The 22,373-nt window shown below is 38.5% G+C and overlaps 1 protein-coding gene across 41 annotated transcripts in view; it reads left to right on the forward strand.

The window, feature by feature from the left end:
• NAV3 (neuron navigator 3) overlaps positions 1-22,373 on the forward strand; it is a 489,648-nt gene that overhangs the window by 424,653 nt on the left and 42,622 nt on the right. For 18 of the 41 annotated variants that reach the window (XM_015857110.3, XM_085537384.1, XM_085537390.1 and 15 more), the window contains 6 exons: positions 4,765-4,903; positions 8,090-8,360; positions 10,380-11,085; positions 12,599-13,087; positions 19,256-19,297; positions 21,603-21,763. In XM_015857110.3, the coding sequence (XP_015712596.2) occupies positions 4,765-4,903; positions 8,090-8,360; positions 10,380-11,085; positions 12,599-13,087; positions 19,256-19,297; positions 21,603-21,763 (1,808 nt within the window). The remainder of the gene's footprint in view (positions 1-4,764; positions 4,904-8,089; positions 8,361-10,379; positions 11,086-12,598; positions 13,088-19,255; positions 19,298-21,602; positions 21,764-22,373) is intronic. The other 23 variants (XM_085537405.1, XM_085537408.1, XM_015857088.3 and 20 more) reach the window with 5 other exon arrangements.

A 22,373-nucleotide genomic window follows, 5' to 3' on the forward strand; every position in this document is an offset into this window, starting at 1 on the left:
AAGTATTGATAAAGCTAAATGCTATCAGTGCTGTATCATGGGGTTGTAAAGGCTCTCAGAAGTAGGAAAAGGGTTGCTTGTTTCACCTGAGTGCATGTTTCTTATACAGACACATTTGCAGGCAGTCATTATTTGAACAACTTTTCCTGAAATCTAGAGCCCTTGTTTTATATAATGTGAGGTTGGGTTGTTCACTTTTAAAGTAGTTACTTGGAATTTTGTGTTACTTGTTACTCATCACATGTGGCCCCTTGTTTTATTTAATATGCAGTTTGAGGTGCTACTAATCTAATTTTTAACCTATCCCTGCAGTACATGGTAGTTTCAAAGCGTACACTTGCAAGCATTACATCTTTGCAAGTTAAGCTCTGAAGAAAATTAGAAACACTTTATTCGCATCCAACTTGTTAAAAACTTTGGTTGTAGCAGTCGCCTAATAACCTGCAGGTTGCAAGCAGACTTCAGTTATGCTTCATATAGCCCCCTTGCAGAAGTCTTTTAACTTCACAAAAAAATGACAAGAGACAGCATGCTTTAGTGCAAAATTCATATTCATCCCTAGAGCAGGCATCTTATAAGTACTAAATTAATGAAATGTTCCTAGAGAACAACTACCAGTATGTGGTTGGGTTATTAGAAATGTATATTCACAGTGTGAGCTGGCTTGCTGACTTGCTCTTGGTTTGGTGTTTTGAACCCCAGACCGCAGCAGATTAAGGTGAGCTCAGCTGAGCTGCCACATGTCTGGGTAGAGACTTTGGGCCATTAGCTGAATGAAAAACTAAAAAGCCTGTGCCCAGTAAAGTGTGATTTTTAAGAGACTTTTAAATTAGTCAGTTATGATAGGATTACTCCCATAAAAGGCAAAATGAACATCTTTAATGTGAAGATTGTGACTTGCTAAACGACAAGGTACTTCTATTCCTCTTGGGATCCGAGGGTTTCCTAAAGAAAAGACTGCCAGAACTTGTCAAAACAAGGCATATTTTTCATAGCCTCAATCTCTCAAATAGCACAGCTGCATTTGCTGAGTCTTCTTCTAATAAAATTAAACTGAGGCTGACACCCTACAATAAAAGAAAGATTTTGACAAAGATACAGAAAGCTAAGATGCACTTCTGTGACGTGAGGCATTAATGAACAGGAGGGCTAACCTGACTTGTCATAAACTGTGTAGGATGCCTGAAAAAGAGAAAAGTAAATGAAAGACTAAATGAAAATGAAAGATAAATCCTTTCCAGTATATTAAAATCTATATTAAGTCCTTTAGGTAGGCTGACAATGAATAATGTCAGTATTGTTTTGATGAAGGGTAGGAGGAACAAAAGCAGAAGTTATAGTGAAAATTTGCTGCAGAATAACAAGAATGGGTTTATAGTCTGAAGGTGATGCACATAAAATTTTTTGCTGGATTTCTTTGACATGCATTTTTTCTAGTGTAAAGGCAAAATGAATATGAATCATCAGAAGATGTTCCAAATTTTAAATGAGGCATCTTCATTATCCAGAAATTATATTCACTCATTTGATGACTACTATACTATCTAGACACAAGTAAAGGGGGCTCATAAGGCAGAAGCACTGTATGCTAAAGCAGAAGAGATTAAACTGCTTGATCAAGTTGAAACAGCTCTGGACAATGCAGTAAAATAAACACAGGACAATGATCTTCGTTACGTCATTATATGGTCTGTTATGACAGAGTTATCATTTTTTACTACGCATTTTCAGAAAGATCGTAGAAAAAAAGCGTGTCAAGAAGGAACCGGATTCTGCTTAGAAAAATGACTTCTGGGAAAGGAGATTTTTGGTAATCCTGTCACTTCAGGTATTCTGAATGTTATTAGAAAATTTGGGGTATGGAAGCCCCCTCATTATAAGAAAGACGCTGAGGCCCTGGAGTGTGTCTGGATATATGCAGTGAAGCTGTGGAGAGTCTGGAGCACAGGTCTTGTGGGGAGTGGTTGAGGGAACTGGGATTGTGAAGTCTGGAGAAGGCTCAAGGGAAACCTTAGTGCTCTCTTCTGCCTGAAAGTTGAGCCAAGGGAAGTTCAGTTTAGGTGTTAGGAACAATTTCTGTTCCAAAAGAGTGGTGATGCATTGGAATAGGCTGCCCAGGGAAGTAGCGGAGTCACCATCCCAGGAAGTGTTCAGTAATAGCGCAGATGTGGCATTTAGAGACATGGTTTACTGGACATGGTGGTGAAGGTTCAACAATGGATGGACTAGATGATCTTAGTGGTCTTTCCCATACTTAATGATTCTATGATGCTATGATTCATATTTAGAAAACTTCTTGAGCATCTACTGTCAGAGAAAAAAAATTCCAGACAAATATAGTGGTGACTCTGAAAGGTCAATAGTGGAAGTGTCAAAGTAATCTTGAATGTATCTTAGAAGATGGTCATGAGTGTTCCCAGAACCTACTAATAATCTCCTGGTGAGTGAGGTGTGATGAGTGCGAAACACCGCAGAGAAGCCGTACAGAAAGAACATATGATCATAACCATTTTTGCCTGACAACTTCAGCTGTTGAGAGATAATGCCGCGTATTTTGTGAATCAGATGGACTATTTCAGAATTCAGAAATTTTGAATCTTCTTACTGAGAAAAATTGGCATAAAATAAAACAGTAGAAAAATGAAATAGAATAAAATAATGAGAAAATGTGGGCAAATTGAGTTAAATGTTGATCTTTATCCCCCGGGCCTTACAATAGTGCTGAGAAACTGATGGTAAAGTATTCATCAATGTGACTGTCATACTCAGAAATTCATGTTGCTTGTGCAAGTACCCAGTACTTTGGATCTATCTTGTGACTGTTTACTTTTAAAAGGGCTAAGGTGATGTCATCATTACAAAAACCAAATCACATTTTCAAATACTTATGTTTTTATTCATCTTAAGGTTCTTGATTTTAGTTGTTGTACAAGGTATGTTCCTACGTGATGCATTACTTTTCAGTAATGGCACTTAGCATCAGTGAAACTCCATATCTCATTAGGCAGTGAAAAACACAGACACTATAAATGTCTAGTGCTTCAGAGAGGGCTCTTAGGTCAATCTGGGCAATCTATAATATAATGGCTTAGATATGAAATCACATTTTAAAATACCTTGTATGTACATTGCCTGGTAATGTTGCAGATTAATTTATTTATTGTCATTGTACTAAATAGTGAAAGCACAGTACTGTAATAAACTCTTGCCCTCTGAAATACATTTACCTTGTCACCGAGGTAGCTTACTAATGTGATTTTCTACCCTTCACAATATGGAGGTAATGCTTACTGCAGTTGCTATGATACAAGACTAGTGCACTGAACTGTCTGGTGCATCACAGCACACATTCTGTTGTCACACAATTCATTGCCACTGCTTCTAGGACTTTCTAAACTCTTAGGTGAAGTAGTTAATTGCATCTCGCAAAACAGGATTTACTGGTGTTTTCCTAGCTTGCTCTAAATGACTAGTAGCAGTAGTACTGGGCTTTAGACTGTAGGGCTGAATTTCAGAAGCAGGGTTTGAATTACAAATTCTGACCTAAAAGGCAGCCTGTGAAAGAGTCTGTAGCAGAACAAAATGTACTCTTTCTTGTTTTTTTGAATTTTAACATCATGCCTAAACATGTCACCTAACTTTGTTTCTGTGGAGGTTACGTGTCGGTAGTAGGCTTAATCAACCTTCTATTCCAGGAGGGAGAAAGAGGTATAAAATGGACCTTCATCCTGCAAATCTGTGGTATATTTTAAAATAGGATAAATTGCCTCCTTAGGAGCCTTCTTAGTTAGAAAGGACGCTTATAGGCAGATAGATTAAATAAGGCACCTAACTTTCGTATGGCTAAAACTATCTGAGAGAGAGAACAATCTAACAGTAGGACAGAAAGTGAATATATTTAAAATCCTGGACTGGGAATAACCCAAAGCAAGATTAACAGGTGAAAATGTGGCAGTATACAGCTATAATGTTGGATACAGCAATAAGCTAAGAACCATGGTAGTCATAGTGTAATAGCATGGAGAAACAGTTGTGGGGAGAAGGGTCTGAGAAATACTAATCCACCTCCCTTCAATGGGAAAACAAATTATTTGTGAAGATAGATAGGTGACAATTCTGTAAGAATAGCTTTTCTCTCATTCACATTCTTTGCCTCAATCTCCCAAAACAGGAGTTGACAGCCTGTGTTTCTTGAGAGATGTATAACATGTTCTCTGTCAACTCTGGTGACTGTATTGTCAAGGAATCCTATTTTGATGGTGCTGCACCCATGAGACAAAGGTTTAAGATATGAAAATAAAACTTCTGGAAATACTGGCTTCCTACTGACAGTTGATTAGGCTGCAAAAGAGGTGCTCTTTCTATTTTTCTGTAGCCTGGAAATCCATCAGTTGCTCTTCAAGCTATTAATAATGATTTAGCTAGAAATACCAGGTAGGTTTAATGGATTTCCCTGCCAGTGTACTGTGTTTGCAGTGAAGCGTGAAACAACCTGCTTTAATGACTTACCCTTCTTGCTTAGACCTGATGTTAATTTTTTCAAAGGCAACTGTTTATTAATGGAACAAGCAACCACTTGTCAGTGAGTGAAAAATTAATTTTAAGGTCTGAAAAATAATATGTATTGTACATTAGGAAACAGAACTGAAAAGTTTCTGTTAAACCTGTTGAAAAATAAGTAATAGTGTCTGTGTCTGTTGATTTTGAGATGCTTTCTTCCTGTTGATACACAGTATGTAAGTAGATGTACTTCTTTCACTGCAGCTGGGATGACAGCAGCTCAGTTAGTAGTGGCCTCAGTGACACTCTTGACAACCTCAGCACAGATGATTTGAACACCACCTCATCTGTCAGCTCTTACTCCAATATAACCGCCTCATCAAGGAAGAATGCTCATGCCCAGGTAAGTAGTTTTCCATTGCCATTTCTTGCCTCAGCACTTAAGTATGCAGTGTATGAACAAACAACCAAAAAAGGCTTAGTAACAATGCCTCCAAAACAAATGAAACATTTATATTTTACCAGTTTAGGCCCTGTCTCTGGATGGTAGCTTGTATTTTAGATGGGGATATGGACCAACACATCTCTTGAAGTCTTCTCCAATCATAGCCCCACAAAGGAAACATTAAATGTTTAACTATCTCTTAAATTTTAATTATTTAGTTCCCTATTGCAGATGAAACTCTAGCCATGATTTGTTGGCCTCTGTCACTTTTGATTCACAATTAATCTTTTTTTTTTCCTTTTAAATCACAGACACTGATCCTTTTATCCAAATTTTGCACAACACTGAAAGCTGACAATGCGTAGTGTCAAAATAGAGTTCTGATAAATCTTTGTATAAAGCATTATATATGATACATATATATGTTTATGTTTATGTAAGAATATACATACATGGGTGGATGGATGGATGGATAGATAGGTAGATAGATAGGTAGACAGATAGATAGATAGATAGATAGATAGATAGATAGATAGATAGATAGATAGATAGATAATGAAAAGCTTTTGTGCCAGACACTCTCATATTTCTTCCCAGCTCCCCTTAAAATTTCAAGTGATAAAAAAGGTGATGTAGGCTGCTTACAGGATTTGGTTCATGAAAAATCAATAAAGAAGGGAAGCGTTACTCCCACTAGAACAGTATGGCATCTTCTTTATAAACAAGGAAACTTGAGACAGAAAACTCAGCATAGGAGAAATGTTTTTGCCTCCAGTGATTTCATGTCAAAAATCCAGGAACCAAGACTGACACCCTGAATTCCATAGAGACTTGTGCAGGCAGCCAGCGCCTGAAGTTGAGGGAACTATTTTGTAGATAGATGTACATTATGGTGGACTGTGTCAATATGAGAACACATTTATTATTTCCCCCCAGACAACGGAGAAGTAGTTACCTGGGGGTGGAGATTGCTTTAATCTGCAATAGAAGCTTCAAAATAAATTTCAGACTGATTCTATACTCATGAGGTGGTACTCACACAGGTGCCAGAGTTCTTCAGTTTTTACCATTGCTTTCCCATCCAATCAGGTCCTCCCATGGTTGCTAACTGGAGATCTGCTTCTCTTATCATATGAACAGTGACAGCCAGCTCGGTCCTGGCTTACTTATTCCACTGCACCATCATCATCATCACTGAGAAAGCTCAGACTGACCATTTACCTCTTTCTGGGTTTTCTGCTTGAGTGAACTAATCTTCTAAATACTTATCATACTAGTTGCAATTTGTTCTTTGATAAACATAAAAGCAGCATGTTTTCAAACACTGCTTTTCTGCCAACATTGTGTTATGCCATAAAAGCTATGAACAGACTTTTATTAGTTTTCACATCAAGCAGATTAATCAGAAAGCAGAGTATTCCAAATCAGCTGCAATCTGAGCCAGGAGCTGAGATAAGCACGGTATTTAAGGATTTTGCCAGCTGTTTTCCAGGTGCAGGACGTAATCTTGCAACACAGAGGTCCCTTTTGCCACTTTCATGTGATTGTAGCTATGCAGGCTGAGGTTTACATTGCATATTTTGTAGTTGTTTACACACTAAAACAGGATTATCATTGCTTTTGGGGTCCAGTAATGGTGAAAAAAGGGCTTGTAAAAAGCATTGTTTTTGTCGCTCCTTGGAAATGGTGCTGTTTGCTTTAAAAAATGTGTAGCTATGTGTTTATAACTGCTCATTTGTGAGAAGAGTTCTGGGAACGTTACACATTTGAAAACAGTGCCATGAAAAACTATCATCTGAATGACCCTATAATATTTGTGTATAAGTTTTGTTTATGCTTTTTGGTCCTTACCCCAAATCTATGCAAGCCTCTCTAAAACAGGTATGAAATTTTGAGAGCACTGAGTGCTTTTGTACTTTCCATGCTTTATATGACAAATGTGTAAACAATAACTGATTACTCTGATTATCTAATCAGTATTAATCCTTCTTATGACAGCAATGCCTAGGAAACAACAACAGAAGGGTCTCTGTGAAGGAGTTGTGGTAACACAGAAGAATAAATAGCTCTCTTCTGATCAACATCCAGTTTGGAGGAACGCTTAGGGTGGCTGTGTGAGGACAGGGCTGTCACACAGTGCGTAGTGATACCTGAGCAACGCACTGATTTTACTGTTAGAGGTGTAGGTAGGCTAAATTTACAGATGAAGGAGTAAAGAGGACAGGCTGCTGAGATGGAGATGTGCCAGCGAGGCTTGAGACTGAGCTAGGGAGGCTTTGGGAAAACGGAGGAGGAAGGGTTACAACAACCAACCTGTCAGCACAGAGATGGTGAGTCTCAACAGCAGAGGTAGGATCAGTCTTCGGCATTTCTATTTAAGCCACTTCCAAAGCTGGTATGGTACTTGTGTTTTGGGCTGCTCCTTGCAGTACACCACTATCACCCAGGGCTGTGGGAAGGCAACTGCCACTGCACTGTTAATCTCCTGGGATCTGCTGTGGTGGTCTGAGTTTCTCAGTAAGCATGAGCCCAGCTGGACACCTTCTCTACTGGTGGGGTACTGCTTGCAAAAGCTGCTCTTCTGGCTGATAAACCTAGAGCAGTTTTCTTGATCAAAATGATTAAGCTTAGTGGAGACAAATGTGGAGAAAAGCCATCAGCTGCAGCACTGATAATGTTAGTGGAGATGTTATGCTTTGTTACTGGTGGTACAGCATAATCACTGCTGCCTGAGCAGTGGTTCTAACTTATTTAGCAGAAGGTTTGAGCAGGTAAATAAAAGCAAGAAAGCAGCCCACAATTAGTTGGGTTAGTTGTATCTTTAGGGATTGTCCCAATCAGGCTTTTAGTGAACCCCCTCAACAAAGGATTCTTCTGTTAAATTCATAGGCAGATGATAATAAATAAGATGTTACATATGAGAGTAAATTATGTTTTACTTCATGTCAGCTCACTTATGAAGGGAATAGTTGAATTCTTCTGAAAATAAAAGTGTCTTTCACAAAATAGGAAACATTTTAGCTGAGAGTTTTCCATGTCCCTCAATTCAAATATAACATGCTTACTCTTCTCCCTATCTGGGGCTTAAATCAGCAAGTTCTGAAGATGCTAAAGCTGACCGTTTCCCATACAAATCTCTTGTAGCTGAAGACAGACATGGAGAAGCGCTCAGTTACAGACAGTGAAACTTGGGGCAGCACTGAAGAACTGAAGAAACCAGAGGAAGATTTTGACAGCAACATAGACAGCAGCGGCAAGTGGAAAGGCCTTCCCTCAGGGCTGTCTGAAGAGTCAGAGAAGGGGGGGCAGAAAGCACCTCTCTCACAGACAGGATCCTGGAGGAGAGGCATGACTACACAAGTAGGAGCCACTCAGTCCAGGCACAAAACAGGGACCAGTGCTCTCAAGACCCCAGGTAGGAGATTTTTGTAGTTCAGTTTCCTGCATTAAAAATTAAGCTTTATACTTTGACTTCACTTATAAGCAAAGGACTTTTGAAGGGTTTAAAATAGTTAATTGATGTCATAAGTGAGTGGCAGACATCAAAAACTGTGTGTTGGTGTTTATTCTTACAAATGATTCTAAGCCAAGATTGTGTGCTGTGTTACAGACTAATAAGTTATTAAACAACATGAACATATAAGCTGTGATTACATTTTGTTTTAGTATCATGTGAATACACAATATCTACCAGGGAATTCTTCAAATCACAAGAGGTTGAAAGTTGAGTTTAGAAGTTTAACCTTTAAAGGTCAAACCAGGGGACTCAAATTTAGTGTTAATGAACTAAACCTAAATTGTCATATTCAATGTACTGTAGGAATCTTGTAGAGTATTTTTAAGAAATAAAAATTGTAAAACCATTCATTTTTACAAGCTTCCTTCTATTCCAGATGACTTTTTATCTTCTGAAATGCTTCTCAGAAGTAATAGCCACTTTTGTAATTTACATTTGCACCAAAAAATTCAAAGTTGGTTAAAGCCATCTATTAATACCTTCTAATCTATCATTTTACTAGGGCACTAACAATCCTGTGTAGGGCATTTTCTAGCACTTTTGTCCTGTCCTGATGAAACACTGCATGAGTGTGTATTAACAATCAGTTGTACTGGTAACTGGTAAGGAACTTCTCAGAATGAACTCATTGTGAGCCTCTTTTATTTCTTGGTAATTTGGAACTGCTATTAGTCACCCTCTGATCCTGTAAGGTCACTCAGGATCATTGAAGCAGTCAGTGCTTACATGGTTGCAGCAGTGATACCCTCATAATAGCAATTAAAAGAAGAGATCCTGCCAAGATAGCTATGTGCCAAGCTAAGTTTCCCAGGTCTTCTGTTTTGTGGAAGATTCAGTTGAAGTTGCTGCCATGTGACACAAAGCAGAGATTCTAACTTCTTAAGAGTGTACTAATAGCCTGTGTGTTCACAGTGTAAGTGCCTGATCAGTGTCCTGGTGTGTCTGTGTGGCATAAAATGTGCACAGTGCAAATACTCAAGTGGATTTATTTCTGACTTGTGGGTGTTGCTCTTTGTTAAAGTTTAGTTCATTAAGCAAAATCAGCCACCTACCTCCAAAACCTCTGTAATCACTTGAATTAAATAGGAATTGATGTTTTTGTTGTGCCTAATGTTTGTGGCTAATTAAGAACGTACAGTAGATGCTGAAAGATAAATCAGACTAGAACAGAAATAGCATTTCTGTCTGCCACTTTCTTTTGAGATGGAAGGGAGTATCTTATTTAAACCTTTCTGAATGTCACAATAATTTTATGTAGGAATATATGGCATGTAGGCAGTATAGAAAAGCCTCTCTTGAGGCTCTTGAAAAGACATTAGGGATAGGACAAAGACTATTAACTCATATAATTGATATCATTATAGATCAGGAAGATTCGTACCATGACAACATAATCTCTCTGATAATTTTTGTAGCTAACAAAAGAACAAATTTAGTGATAAGCTAAAAAAGTAATTGGTGAAAACCAAAGAACTCAGTAAGTACCACTGATTTCTACATTCATAATTAATGTCATTCTTCAGGAAATGTTAATTACATGTCATGTTTTATTTTCAAATAGTATTTCTTACAAATAAAATACCATCAATAGAAAAAGAAAACCAAAAGAGCAGAAAATCAAAATTTGTGTGGTCCATCCTGGAGTATTTTGTACTTCTACACTTTCTTGCTATGTGTAGAATGTGGAAATACTGAGGAGGGCTTCAGATTTGTAATATTCAGCACTTACTTTGAAGTATCATATCCGATCCTGACTGCTTATTGGGAACTGAAGGAGTCCTAAATGAATGTGCTTTTTTAAGATGGCATTTCTGTTTACTTTTTCATTTTGAAATTGTAATCACATAGCATTAAAATTAGATTTGGAGACATTTCAGCTTCAACACATGTGACCTTTTCAAATATACTCTTATTTAGGAAAAACAGATGATGCAAAAGCTTCAGAAAAAGTGAAAACTCCTCTGAAAGGAGCCTCCATTCAGCGTTCTCCATCAGATGCGGGGAAGAGCAGTGGCGATGAAGGAAAGAAGCCTCCCTCTGGTATCGGGCGATCAACTGTTACTGGGTCCTTTGGATTCAAGAAGTCTGGGATGGGATCTTCTACCATAATAACCACAAGTGGAGCAACCATCACAAGTGGATCAGCAACTCTGGGGAAGATACCCAAATCCTCAGCCATTGGTGGCAAGTCCAACGCGGGACGGAAGACAAGCTTAGATGGTTCTCAGAACCAGGACGATGGCATTCTGCATGTGAACTCGAAGACAACTCTGCAGTATCGAAGCCTGCCTCGCCCATCTAAGTCCAGCGGCAGTGGGATCCCAGGCAGAGGTGGCCACCGCTCCAGCACCAGCAGCATCGACTCCAATGTCAGCAGCAAGTCTGCAGGTGCTGCTGCCAGCAAGCTGCGAGAGCCAAGTAAGATTGGGTCCGGGCGGTCCAGTCCTGTCACCATCAACCAGACAGATAAGGAGAAGGAGAAAGTGGCCGTGTCTGATTCTGAGAGTGTATCACTGTCAAGTTCCCCAAAATCCAGCCCAACTTCAGCAAGCGCCTCTGGCACACCAGGACTTAGGCAGCCAGGATCCAAATACCCGGATATTGCATCACCCACATTTCGAAGGTATGTGCTTCTCTATGAAGTCCTGGAGTTGCTGTAGATAAAGGAGAGTTTTTTGATTTGACAAACAAGTATCTACTGGGCAAAAAAGGTTTTTGAGTATATTTTCCCATAAGCAGGGAACCAAATACAGAAAGAGGCAAAAAGGGTAGTACTTCTTTCCACAACACAATTGTTTGTTTGGGCCTAAAGACCTCTCTAGATGTGATATAGCTATTGCTTGAGCTTCGGCCTTGGCTATTGCTTGAGCTTTGACCATCTTAAGTACATTCTCATGATGACAGTTTGAAAGCTATAAGTTCTTACTGACTGCTCAAGCACATGAGAAGTTCTTTCTCAATATTCTGATATACCCACAAATAGGACACCTTATTAAGGCACATTCTGTCCCTTGAACATGTGATGTAGCCTGTTCAGAGAACTGATGAGCTCAGTAGGTTAACAAAGTATTTTCTTGTACATTGTCAGCAGCTCCAGCTAGAAGAGTTTCATTATCCAATCAGCTTTGTTATGCCTTTCTTCAAAAGCATTAATGAAAACTAAATTTCAGTTGGAGATGCCCTACTGTAACGTTTTGGGATGTATAAATCAGTATGCGCTTTTGGGTGAAGCGGTTCCATTGCTGGAAAGAAAGCCAAGTCTGCCGTCTGGTGGCTAGTTACTGAAACAGCATCTCCAGCTGCTGAAGGAGCTGCAGCTTGGTTTTGTGGGCTTGGTAATATGTAAAACAGATTCTTACATTATTAGCCATGCATTTTTCACATCACAATAAGCTTTGCATTTATTTCTCATTAATTTATGAGCTGCACTTTAACTACAGCTTAATACATTTTCAGTAAGACATTGAATCATCACATGGCCTTTATTTCAACAGTTTTAGAGAACTGGGGGACTTTTTCATCATCGCTGCAGACATGTTCTATATAATTACAGGGAGCAATGGTGTGAAATACACCTCTGCCAGGACTGCCTTTGGAAACAAATGGGGCATGTTTAGCTCTGGTGCAGTTTGTTCTGTCTGAAGGGTTACTAAATGACTGGGGACCACATGAGGAACTCTGCACAAGAGCAACAAAGGATAATTTTACAGAAATACTCAGATATATAAACTGTGAAGGATTTTGCAATTGATTGTTGCAACCATTTTAGCAGATTTGAGAACAGGAGGTTTGAAAGCCTAATGACTGTGGGAATGTTAAATTCCTGAATTTGGGTGAAAGTGTAATCTGTTCATGCAATAATAAGACAAAAATGTGCTTATTTTCCCTCTCTCTGGGAGGGTCTGCATGTGCAAGAGCACATCTGAATAGGAGTAAATGATAGCTATTTCGAATGAAACAAACCCTGATTATTATGATATGGTTAAGTGAATTTAATTTTGAGATGCCGTTGAACAGCTAGGTAGGCATGATTTTAGTAGCAGTAATTAAAATGTGTCGTTCGGCTCTTTGGATGTTACGCCATGAATGTTTAATGTGGCTATTAGTTTCTCTAAAGCTATTTGTTTTACATTTAGGTTGTTTGGTGCCAAGGCAAGTGGTAAAGCTGCCTCTGCACCCAGTACTGAAGGTGTGAAACCCACATCGGCAATGCCCAGCCCTAGTACCACCTTGGCACGGCAAGGCAGCCTGGAATCGCCGTCCTCGGGCACAGGCAGCATGGGCAGTGCAGGTGGGCAAAGTGGTAGCAGCAGCCCCCTCTTCAGTAAACCTTCGGACTTAAATGCAGATGTTGTAAGCTTAAGTCACTCCTTGGCTTCCAGTCCCGCCTCAGTGCACTCTTTCACATCAGGTGCTCTTGTGTGGGCTGCAAACCTGAGCAGCTCTTCAGCGGGCAGTAAGGACACACCAAGTTACCAGTCCATGACTAGCCTGCACACCAGTTCCGAGTCTATTGACCTTCCTCTTAGCCATCATGGCTCTCTCTCTGGACTGACAACAAGCACTCAGGAGGTTCAGAGCCTGCTCATGAGGACGGGAAGCGTCAGATCTACTCTATCGGAAAGGTGAGCTTGCCTATAGATACAGTGACCACAAAACCAGTGAGAGGCAAAAGGACAGGAGCCAAAAAAATGAAGCCTGCATCCATTTTCCTAAAGGGACGCTGTTAAACTAGCGGCCCAGTCCTACATATAAAAACGGAACAAAGCTCAAAGCTACTGCTGGCTTTGCATGTGGAATCAACTGCCTTTTGAGGTTTTACAAACACTTTTTTCTACCTTGAGATTTTTTTGCTGTTGTTCCCTTGTTCTGGAGAAGAACCAGAGAAAAAAGAACATTGTCTAACTAAAGGCGTATCTACCTAAAAAGCCACACAATGAGTCCTGCATGCCAGCTCTGCCTGCCCTCCCAGCATTCAGCAGCTCCACGGCTGTCTCACTGCCCCCCAATAGACAAACCTGCTCCACATGTGGGACCATACCAGTTTTCTTCCCACAGGCACAGAGGGTCCCTGCCTTCAGTTGATCACACAGTCTTGCCTTAAAATATCCAGCCCTGACCAATTTTTTCTTACCCGATAGTCATTACACAAACACTAAAATGCAGTTTCCCTTGCAGAGATATTGTTTAGAAGAGAAGAGTGACAGCTGGAAAAGACAGACAAAAACAAGAAAGGGTTTTCCCCTGTTTGTTAAAGACTTTTGCTTTACCGCTTAAGTTATAATGCAAAGCGGTGTAGCCACCCTGAGAAAAGATTTATTTATTTTTTAGTTTAACTTTTTTGTGTGTGGAACATTTACTTTGAATTTTGTAAAGGAGGTGAAATAAGTATTGGTAGACAGTCAGTAGTTTTCACATCCCATGCGAATTTCCAAGATTTGATAATGAAATTCTTATCTCACATGAGGATTGAAAATTTAGTGATGTTCAATAAGTATGCAGCATCTGATCCAAAAAAAGAAAATTATACCGAGTCAGAAATATTTAAAACCTTTTAAGGTTAAAATTAGTTGTTTGGGAAATGCACAATTATTTAAAAGAAAGAAAAAAATTTTGTATACATTTGAAGAACAGACTATTTAGAGCTTTCTCCTTTATATTAAACCAGAGATTATTCAATACCAAGACTTTCCAATGGAAAGATTTCACTTTCAGTGAAGCAGCATGAAAAAAAAAAACAAAAAAACAAAACAAGACAAAAACTAGATGACTCTTGGTCAAATCTAGATGGAAACTCTCCACACATTTCATTCTCTTATGTTGCCTTCATAAGTATTACTATATCAGCTCAAATCACACCTCTAACATCATTACAGTACTGTGTTCTATGCGTATATACCAATATAATCTACGATGTAGCAGTTAATAGTACACTGATACGAGTGATTCATAACTTGCACTGTGCCTTTAATTTTTCTAATAGTAATTTGCATTGTGTGCCATCAACCAAATATTTCTCAGAACATTAATTATTAATATTTAGATTAGAAAAACTTCCACTGAGGTTTATGACTGCATTTATGGATAGCGAGGTCAATAAGATGATGTGGAAGAGTGGTGAATTTATGCTAAAGATCTTATTTATGCAGGGGATGTTAAACATCGCATTTGAAATGTTAATGTTTTGGCATAAACTCCTGAGCAACCTCTGCTTCTAATCCTGTATGTATTTGTTCAGTGACTTAATTTCAGTGGTTCCAAATACTTTGCCTTTGGCAGTATTTTAAGTTTCAGATTTGTCTGTATGGGGATATCATGGTTATGTCCAGAGAGAACCATTTATCATATTGATCTGGCCTCAAACTTAATAAATGCACCTTGAGAAAAGGGTGTCTATTCTGGAATTATAGCCCCAGTAGGGTTTTTGGAGTTTTATTTTTCTAAAAGATAATTTACAAGTGATGTGTGACTTCTGAGATGTTTTATAAAGCAAAAACTCCATGCTGGAAAGTATTTTCTCAAAACAGAGGCATTGTTTTGCAATGCTAGAGGCGGATATATTTGGCAAAATATTGTATCCTTTTTCCTTTGTAAGCCATTGTGGGGGAACCCAGGTTATATTCTATAGTCATAGTGTGATCCCTTGGTCACTCTAGAGTTTGCACAAGACTGAATGAGCAATCTGCACAGTGAGATGTGCTAACATAACCTGGAGACGAGATCAGAAAGACTAAAGCAAAAAGAGTCAGAACTAGCAAGCTGCATACATTTTACGCAGAGAAAGTATAGGGAAAGGTAAAAGAGAAGAGAGAGATAATAATAAATGATACAAATAAATTTATTTTTTGCTTTCTTGAATTATTGATCCTACTTTGATAGCTAAGCATCACTAATGGCACGCATGCTAAGAAGGAATGTAAAGGTTAAATATTACTTAGAGATATCTCCAATTCACTAGTCCTGATGAACTTTTCAATTCCCCGCTTCAGTCAGAGCGAATTGGCCCTGCAGTCTCTGGGGCTGGAGAAGATGTTTCAAAGGGCATGCACTATGTAAAGGGAGTGAAGAGGAAGGGTGGGAAGGAGGTGACTGTGGGCAAGGCCTGCTTAACCTCATGTCCTTGGAAAGATACAGAGGATGTTAAAACAGATAAAGTAACAGATAGTATGGGGTCTGTCATCCTTTTAAATAATTCTGGACTTTTTGATTAAAGGAGAGGAATTAGTAACTACAGTAAGAAATCTAAAACTTAGTAAACCTTCATGTGTTGTTTCAAATGATATTCTCATAAGCAAATGAGGGAATAAAGTAAGGCGCTTGGCCAGGTTGAAAAAGAGTTATCTGAATGGTAAGCAACTGTTTGTTAGATTGAAGGGATGTAACAAGGTAGGGTATATTTTCACAGATACAAAACAGAGGATGATGAAAGAGTGTCTAAGGAGTTGTAACGCCACTTCTGGGGGATAAAACATTGTCCCAGTGATCTATAATGTGAATGATCTATCCATGATCTGAATTACCTATTCCATGATCTATCATGGAGTCATATAAACATAAAATGGCATGGGTTGGAAGGGACATTTAATAAAGATCATCTAGTTCCAATCCCTGTGTAAGACTTAGAAAGTAGTTATCTTGTACTGCTTTTTCTTGTTAAGTCTTTAGGTTGAAGAAATTGGGACAAAAAAATTTAAAAAATAGTTATTTGTTGTTATTTGAAAGAACACAGAAAATGAGATGAAAATCTCAAGGCATGGGTTTCTTGCTAAGGGTAGTTGCCCTTGGCTGCCTTCAATAAAATAGCCATTTGCCGTGGAGGCAGTAAGTCTACAAGGTCTCTGCCACGTGTGCTCACACATACCTGACAGGTATAAGACCTTCTTGGGGGCACTGGGTTTAAAATAAACTGGAGACTTCCATATACTCCATGATAAAATTCTCAACTGGAGCTAACTGGTGAAATAACGCTGGTTTAATTGATAAAGTTTTCCATGGATACTCATCTCTAGTAATTAGTTTAATACTTAATTGCTGTTGAGTATTACAGACTTGACTGTTTCTTCTGGTTAGTCTTAGAGACAGCAACAGATGCACAAGAAGTGCAGAAATGCAGGAATTTACAGTGCAATTTTACATCAGCAATAATGGCTGCACTTCAGGATTAGCAAAATTGGAGGTATTTTCTAATTACATGACTAGTTTGTTTTTGTTTACTTCATTAGAACGTGGTTCAGTTCTGAGAACCATGAGTGTGCACTGAAACCCATTTAAGCACTTAAACACTTTAAATTGTTATGAATTATCAGTGGAGTTGATGGTTGTGATTTTACAGGTGTGAAACAGTGCATCATGTATCAGATTTTCTGGTGTGCTCAGCCAGTCATATAAACTCATTTGTAAGTCCCATATCAGCTTGGCTCAGCCCATCCAAGTCGGCCCTCAGCATTCCCTAGCTTGCAATAATTTGTTTTATTTCATAGCAGCTCTGCAACAGTTAAATTTAGCCCAAAGATATTTTTTTATGGCCGTTGTCTGCCTTTCCCAAATTGAAGTCAACACCAAGGAAAAGGAAGTACAAACTGTAAGACTTCCTGGGATTATCCCAAGAGGACTTGCAGGTGGTTTCAGCAGGGCAAAATAAATGAAGGGAATGGATAGGTGGTGGGATCAGTAATTTCAGCCTACATGTATGGGTGTATTCCTGCAAGACTGATTTTGGCAACTGACATGGCAAAGGAAGACAGAAGAAACCTAAGAAGAAAGAGTGGCAAATTCTCAATCACGTTTAGTGGTGGTGCATGGCTCCTATTTCTTTTGAGCCAGAAACAGGTTTCTATGAATGCAATGCTTCTATTGGGAAAGGAAAGACTTCTTGTTCACATTGTCTTTCAAGGTCTTTAGCACACTCAGGTCAGACTGGGGGTATCTCCAAAGGGGATCACTGGACATTGCAGTTCAGTTCCATTTACTACAAGTTCAGTTTCTGTAGCAGTAACATGCCCAGCTTTTTGGAGAGACAATGTTCTCAGATACTAAAAATATATGACCACTTATGGGTTTGAAAAAATAATTACATAGAACCCTGGTTAATATTTTCATGTGGCTAGCTTTGCAAATTTTAGTATATTAACAAAACAAAATGAAAGTTTTACACATTCACTTTTATGCAATTGCAATAATTCCATACTTGTGTTTAGGAATGTTCACCTCAATTTCATTTGAGCATCTGAATTCAAAAGTTTTTCAGCAGAATGCTATGGTACTCTTAACCTGTGTATATGACTTCTTTAAACAAATGACTTGTGGATTGCCTTAAAGGATCACTGACTGACTCCCTTATTTTTGGATAATGTGATACAGATCGTTTTTAAACATATAGGACTTTAAGCTAAATAAATATTAGAAAATATATTCTTTATTAGAATATTTGAAATATTTGCAGGAGCTGTTTTTCTTATGATCATGTTTATTTGTTTTGAGATTTAGATATGCATAAAGATACATAAAGGAATATCAAGGCCTCTTTGTTGTTTGTAGAGAAGTAAAAAATACAGGAATCATACTCTCATATTTATGTTGTCTTACTACCAATTATTCTTCTGTTAGTTATTTCAGGAGCAAAATGATGAAAATTAAGTCTTCTCTCTGACAGAACTACCCTTAATTGGACCACTGGGCCACTATAGTCATCCAGAACAAGGCCCTGATTAAACAGAAGAATAGCCTATAAGTATTTCTTATGCTAAAGGTGGTTTACAGCTGTTAGACTGACCATTATGGTAACCCCAACAGTATTTTACTGCCTTTACCTACCTTGATAACGGTAGTAACATGAAAGTACCCAGCATCCCTGAACCAGTAGGAACTGACCATTAGTAACATTGTGAGAGTCTTCTTAAATAGAAAGTATGGTCCTAAGTTGCCACTGCTCTCAGAGGTGTGATTATGATATGTAATACAGAAGCGTTCTTAAAGCCATTTCATAACTTAATCCATATGGTGAGACTACATTATGTTCTTAAGGGAAAAAACATTGCCACATTTAATTGATGATAACAAGTTCAAGTTCAGCCCACACTAGTCAGGGACTGATCTTCTAAGTCTTTTTAAGGATATGCCCAAATACCACTCTGTTTGAAGGAAGGATAGTGAGTGCCCTTGCAGACAGCTCTGTAATGGTGATAGGGATTGAATTAGGAAAATGCCAGCCATAGATCTCTGATAATCAGCCACCCTGCCATCTTTGAGCGTGAATATGGAACAGTGCTGCCGCAGTGCCACTTTTCATTGTCCACAACATGGCTTAGCTATGTGAGTCCTGCTGCAAAAGAAAGCTGAAGGTCTGTATGTTTGGCACGTATTTCTTCAAGCTGAGCTGTCATTTGGCTTCTGGCAAGGCCATGCTGTCTCCTAGCAGGTGCCACAACCTTCATTTCTTTTGAAAAACTGTTGGCGCATCATAGGAAACTGTGAAAAATAAAGATTCATACTGTGACCATATGATTCTTGCACAGATTGTGGGGCGAAGCTGTAAGAAGGATAGAAATGATAGGGAAGGTCTTCTTTATGACTTGAGCAGTCTCCAAATTATTACTGACCCAACTCAGAGCTTGTCTATTTGAAAAATGAATGGTGACAATACATGTCCCCACGAGTCAGGGATTTATTGTGAAAGATACATTAAAAACATTAAATGACCTTCTGTTTTGCACCCAATATCTAAACCTTTAAAATCTGTAATTCTGAACAGTCATGTTTATGTATGTCCTTAGGGATTTTTTTTGTTTTAACAGCATGCACCTTGACAGAAATACACTACCCAAAAAGGGATTAAGGTATATATATTTTTTGAGCATGACTGTTACTTCTCTGTTTTACTGTAATTTTTCCTACACTGTCTTTCCTTTTCTTTCTCCTCTTGTTGATCCTGTTCCCAACAGAGTTCATTGTATTTAGATTCAGATCAAAACTCATGGATTTTAACAGTGGATTTTTTCTTTCCAAGTCTGCCTAGTGCACAAAAAATCCTTTCTGGATATATCTCAGAAACTGAATAAAATTAAGGATAGATTCTTTATGGGATGATTGTAAGAAATAATCAGTCCTGGAGAAAGAGCAAGGTACCTTTGCAGTGCAGTGGGACTAGTTGTTGAAAACATTGAGAAAATCAGAATTTAATAAGTGGATCTGAACTTGAACTCTAGATGCAAATGCTCATGCAGTCTGAATTGAAGATCTAGTAAAGGGTAAATACAGAAAACACTAATTCTTTTCTCCAAGATTTCTAAGTATAAAATGATCCCCACTCCAGCTACTCTTCTTGGTATGTAACTAGCAATACTAAAGCCAGTTCTGCTACTAATTCCCCACTAACTAGAGCCACCTTCAACACATAAAACAGAAGTCATCTGCTTTCTTCTGTGCTCGATGTTTAAAAGAGGGAATCAGTATTTAATTTATCTTGTCTCATCAGGCATGGCGCTTTATGGCCCTAGTCCAGCTAGTAGACTTGGCAAGCAAAGGTATATATGTAGACACAGAGACACTCAACAGCCTTCCAGTTGTTGAAAGCGCATGGCTAAAATCTCTTGAGTTCTTTATAAATAACAGTATTTTATTATTAAATATAGTTCTAAAGTGTTGTCAGTAGGTAACACCTTCTGCTCTCATGCACTGTCCTCTCCTTAAAAGTATTTAATCAAATTTCCCATTGTCCCAATCACTTTGGATTGAGAGAGAATGGAAAAGGTGGAGCATATATGAAAGAGGCACAAAAGGGACCCTGAAAGGGTACAATGGAATGATTGAGGTTTGTGGCTGTCAGATTGTAATGGTGGCTGAAAGCTGAAAGTGAAATGGAGAAGCAACTTATAGACATGCAAGCCTGATCAGTTATCCTAGAAGAACTGTCAGATTGATTCAATGTGCAGAGATCCCAGACCAAAACCCAGATCCTGAATTCTCATTTTACCATCTTTCTGATCTGATAACCATTGGGTAACTCTTCTATCCCACATTTAGAAGCTAGGATCATAACTATTTTTTGAAAGAAGAGAGGAATTAAATATTTAATCAGGACAAGATGTTCTAATGCCTTAAAATATTGCACAAAACCCCAAGCACAACATGGAAACTTGTTCATTCAATCTGCTTTCTAAGCAGAAATACTCCTGCCTCATAGGCCTGAGGCCAGAATATCAAAAGCCCTTTCAGCTCTGCTGTTTCAGAAACACTGATGGCTCTTGACAGTGGTGAAGAACATGCTCATTTTTCAGCAGGCAACTGTGCTGAGTGAAGCAAACTATTGCAGACACCACTGAAAGTAATCTCTTGGTTAAGGCCCACCCTGCCTGCACATTTTACTTTTTAATCACTGCTGGAATTGTCTTTCTTTCAGTTCAGCTATAAAAGGCTGAAGCAGTGAGTTACCAGTTCTTAGCCCATGTGGCAGTTGTGCATGTTTCTTGGATTGCTGTGGGAAGCAGTAGATGAATTATTTGATTTCCAGACTTCTTTCTGAATAGTTTTTTCTGCTAATTGCAATTTTTTCCTGTCCCTTTCCCTCCCTGCAGTTTGGGGAAGGACACAGTGCCAAGTAGCATTCAGAGCAGCAGACCATGACTGTAAACATTAGCGGTTGTCATTACCACTGCAAACTGCTTTTTCAGAACTGTTGATCTGTTTCATTCCTTTCATCTAACCAATTGCCCATATGATGTGGCAGGTGTCATTTTGTAAGCAGCTACTCACCTTTCTTGGCTTCTAGTTTGTCCATTGCCCATTCTAGACATGCAGCTCCTGAGCTTTTGCATCAACCTATACACTTCCTTTAACTTTGAAGTTCTTTCCTGTCAGCTATCTGTTTTCTGTGGCTTATCATTGTATTTCTTAAAATGAAGGGAATGCTATTTTGGGGAGGGGGGTGAAGCAGAAGGGATTTCAAGCCTTGTGTTTTTTGTGTTGCAAGACAGTAAACATTACCTTGGTAAAATTGCTGATGGTAATCATTTGACTAACTAGACTTGATGCATTCTAAGGGTTTGGTTTTCTGTAACTGGTGAAGGCTTTTTATGACACATTCATTTATTTCTGAACCACCATCTTGTCATTGTTTTGAGCTTGTCAGCTGTGGTTTTTCAGATATACTCCATCATCCCGGCAGACAAGTCAGGAAGAAGGCAAGGAGTGGCTACGCTCCCATTCCACTGGAGGTCTGCAGGACACTGGCAGTCAGTCCCCACTTGTTTCTCCTTCAGCTATGTCTACATCTGCAACTGGAAAATATCACTTTTCCAACCTGGGTAAATGCTATTTATTTCCCTTCACTGTTTCTCCCATTTCAGAATAACATAATTATATCCAATTGTTCATATTTATTTTATTAAATTCGGTAATTTATTTAGACACCTCTATCACCACATTTTGGTATTTCATTAATAAAGAGAAACAACATTTTTTATCGAATAGATGAGGATGCTTATTCTGTTTACAAGAAAAAAGCAAAAATTTTATGTGATTTACCCAAGGAGGAGAAAATTGAAGGCAGAAGATGGAAATTAGCCTTTAGCTCAGAGCTACTCATCTTTTAGCCTGTCTGAGGCAATAGGATTCTTTCTAGTGAGTTTAGTGGATTTCAACCCAGGTGCTAAACATTGTTTTTCTTCCTTTAAGCAGTCTTGTTTTGAGGCCTGTCTTTCCAGTCATTCCAATGCAAGCGTCTGGACCTAGCTATAACTGCATTGCACCCAATCAGTGTCTATCCTTAATCAATATAGTTTTATGGGATGTGAATCACACTTTAGGTTTATTTGATTACAGGTCAAGATTTAGATTTGTCTAGGTCTTTCTTCAAGTTTATTCAACCCAAATCTAGTTTAATAAATTTGTTTATTCTTTAATGATTGATATAAA

The sequence above is a fragment of the Coturnix japonica genome, chromosome 1 (genome assembly GCF_054131305.1).
Source record: "Coturnix japonica strain WE chromosome 1, WE-NBRP24, whole genome shotgun sequence".
In the NCBI taxonomy this organism is placed as follows: domain Eukaryota; kingdom Metazoa; phylum Chordata; class Aves; order Galliformes; family Phasianidae; genus Coturnix; species Coturnix japonica.